Source organism: Aplysia californica, unplaced genomic scaffold, assembly GCF_000002075.1.
Source record: "Aplysia californica isolate F4 #8 unplaced genomic scaffold, AplCal3.0 scaffold00813, whole genome shotgun sequence".
Lineage (NCBI taxonomy): Eukaryota > Metazoa > Mollusca > Gastropoda > Aplysiida > Aplysiidae > Aplysia > Aplysia californica.
In genome coordinates, this window is record NW_004798083.1 from 131630 (window position 1) to 134344 (window position 2715).

Consider the following 2715-nt stretch of genomic DNA (forward strand, 5'->3'; position numbering starts at 1 on the left):
CAAACGAACTGTGTATAATACATATTTTCTGGAAATACAACAAGGTCTTAACTGTTTTAATACCTTCTTTATACAATGATGATGATGATGATGATGATGATGATGATGATGATGATGATGATGACTACAGCTGAGGAAGCACATGAGATGAAATGTTGAGCCATTCTACAATTAAAACTGTTGAGTCGAGTTATTTACAATAAACTGTTTGAAACATTATGATGATGATGATGACGATGATAATAATGAGGATGATGATGATGAAGATGAAGACGATGATGATAACTTCAATAATCTTGCATACAGAGAACGGAGCCTCAATAACAGGGGCATCAAGCTGCATGAAGGACAAAACACAGTCCTGACTTCATTCACATTTTAGTCTCAGAATGAGTAAGTTGGCGTAAAAAGTAACCTTTAACACACTTGAGCCTATTCCCATGTATTTATAGGATGCTCTGTGGCCCAGTGGCCAAATCTCGGGCATTTATGCGATGCGCTTTATCACTTAAAATCTCCAGTGTTTTTCAGTTACAAGGTACAGGAAGCAGCAAACCAACAGCTGACCCACTTGTGTCATTTCGCAAAAAATTTGGTGAAATTCAGTGCAATACTTTTTGAGCTGTAACGGACTAAGTCAGTCACCCCCGCATTGAAATAGATGCTTTTTATTACAAATTGGGCGCAAAAAGATTGCGTAACCCTAAGGCATTGTTTTTTCAAAATATTGATAAACTAAAACCTATTCGGAAAAATCAGATTCAGATGTTTTTTTTTCCTTGGGAGCATTTCCTTCTTTCCTTTGTTGCATTAAAAAAAAATTATGATAGCTTTCACGATCTTTTTGTGGTCACCGGTTCAACACACCCAAAAACTGTCAGGCTGCAATGGTTGTTGGGTGAAAAATGGCTCAGCTTCAAGTGAGTTAACCCTCTAATCGGAACTTATTTTGACCTAGAATGCACATTCTGTGTCTCAAATTTAGAGGGGCCACATAAAATCATGTGTAAAAGTAAAAGACGCTTGTAACATATTTAAAAAACGGGGGGAATCAAAATTTACTTTCAGCCAAGTCCATACAATGATCAATGGCACCTAAAAAATTCCTCCTCCTACCTCCCTACAAAACCAGAAACTTGAGCAAAAATCATTAGTTGTGAAAACAGTTACCACTATAGAAGTGTGAAAGCTTAATATACATTCCAAGATGTACTGCTGCTTCCGTTATTGTTTATTCTCCAGCTGTTACTACAACGATATCATCCACCACTACTGTCACTATCCCTACGTTTACTACTCCTGATAAAAAAAAAAAAAGCTACTGTAATAAAATACCTGTGGCAGGTATAAGTACACTTGAACCTGTTCTAACTTGTTCAAGACAATCACCAGTCTAAATGACCACTTCCCATTTTCCCCCTTGCGTTTTTTTGCTATATCATAATAATGACACTGTGAAGAGGGTTACCTTTCAAAGATGACACTGTTTCTCCCAGACCATTGGTGGTTGTTTTGAACAGGTTCAATTATCCTCTTTAAACGATTTCTTTGCATTTGCTTCTTTGAAGGAGTAAGGATGATCTACATTTAACAAGTATTCATAGGATGAATAAGATATTGTATACTATATTATGGCATCCTCTATTATGTTTTAATTGCACAAGTAGGTTTAGAGACAAAAAAATGCTGAAGGAAAGAAATTTGCTTATTTCTTTACACACAATTAACATGTCGCATAATATCTCTCTCATAATTATGCAATCAAATGTCTCCAAAAACAAAGTCTGAACCTTGAAAAAAGCCTACTAAGGGGACTGAAAAAGCTGACCAGTTTCTAAATACAATAGAAGTTTGTAAGCCCACTTCAACATTAGGAAACTATTCGGCTGAAATGTTGACTGAAATGGGAATATATTCTTGAACTGATCAAAACTGCTTTATAATATGCACACAGCTAACAGTTCATTGGAGAAGACCTCTTCAATCACAAAGTCAACATATCTATCATGACCTCCTGCCCATCATATTTGCGATTCTCTTGCGACTCTCCAAGATCTTTGCTTCGTTTCCTTTGTCGCTGATACTGCTGCTACTGCTGTGGTTCCTCGAGCCCGGCTCCCCACCACTGTAGCTCAGCTTGACGTTGTTGGTGGGCATCTGAGAGCGCAGCTTTAGCAGTGGGTCCTCCGGGCCAGACAGCGGGGCAGGGGACTGGTTGGACTGCAGGCTGGACACACTACCTCGCTTGGACATTCCTGAGTAACCACCTATATAGGAAGAGGATTAAAAAAATTAAACACACATCAAAACTATTGCACTTACAACTGGGACTATACTGACAGTGGAACTCGGATTCAACAAAACTCGGATTCAATAAAAACTCCCGGGGTTTTTTTTTGGTTCATTAAAAATTAATAAAATAACTGATTCAATGGCTATATAAATGAGAAAACTTGGATTCAACAAAGTCGCAAGGAATCTTATCTACTTAATTCAAAGAGACCATCAATCACACTTGCACCATGGATTATTACATGCATAGCTAAGCCTATTGTGTACAATGTAAGCATCCAACATGTGTGTCCGACGTGTGATGTTGACACGTGCGTAAGACATGACATGTCTTTGTCTTAGTTTGTGTCAGAGTCAAAAGAGGTCAGCTGGGTGATTGTTAGTTCATGTGTCTGTCTGTCTGAGGATATGGCGGAGGTGGGC

General features: G+C 38.2%; 1 protein-coding gene across 2 annotated transcripts in view; it reads right to left on the minus strand.

Annotated features, from left to right (window-relative positions):
- Positions 1 to 53: 53 nt before the first annotated feature.
- The window catches only part of LOC101847534 (putative leucine-rich repeat-containing protein DDB_G0290503), a 41800-nt gene continuing 39138 nt past the window's right edge, over positions 54 to 2715 (minus strand). For both annotated transcript variants that reach the window (XM_013088796.2, XM_013088795.2), the window contains one exon: positions 54 to 2267. In XM_013088796.2, the coding sequence (XP_012944250.1) occupies positions 2005 to 2267 (263 nt within the window). In that variant the 3' untranslated portion in view covers positions 54 to 2004. The remainder of the gene's footprint in view (positions 2268 to 2715) is intronic.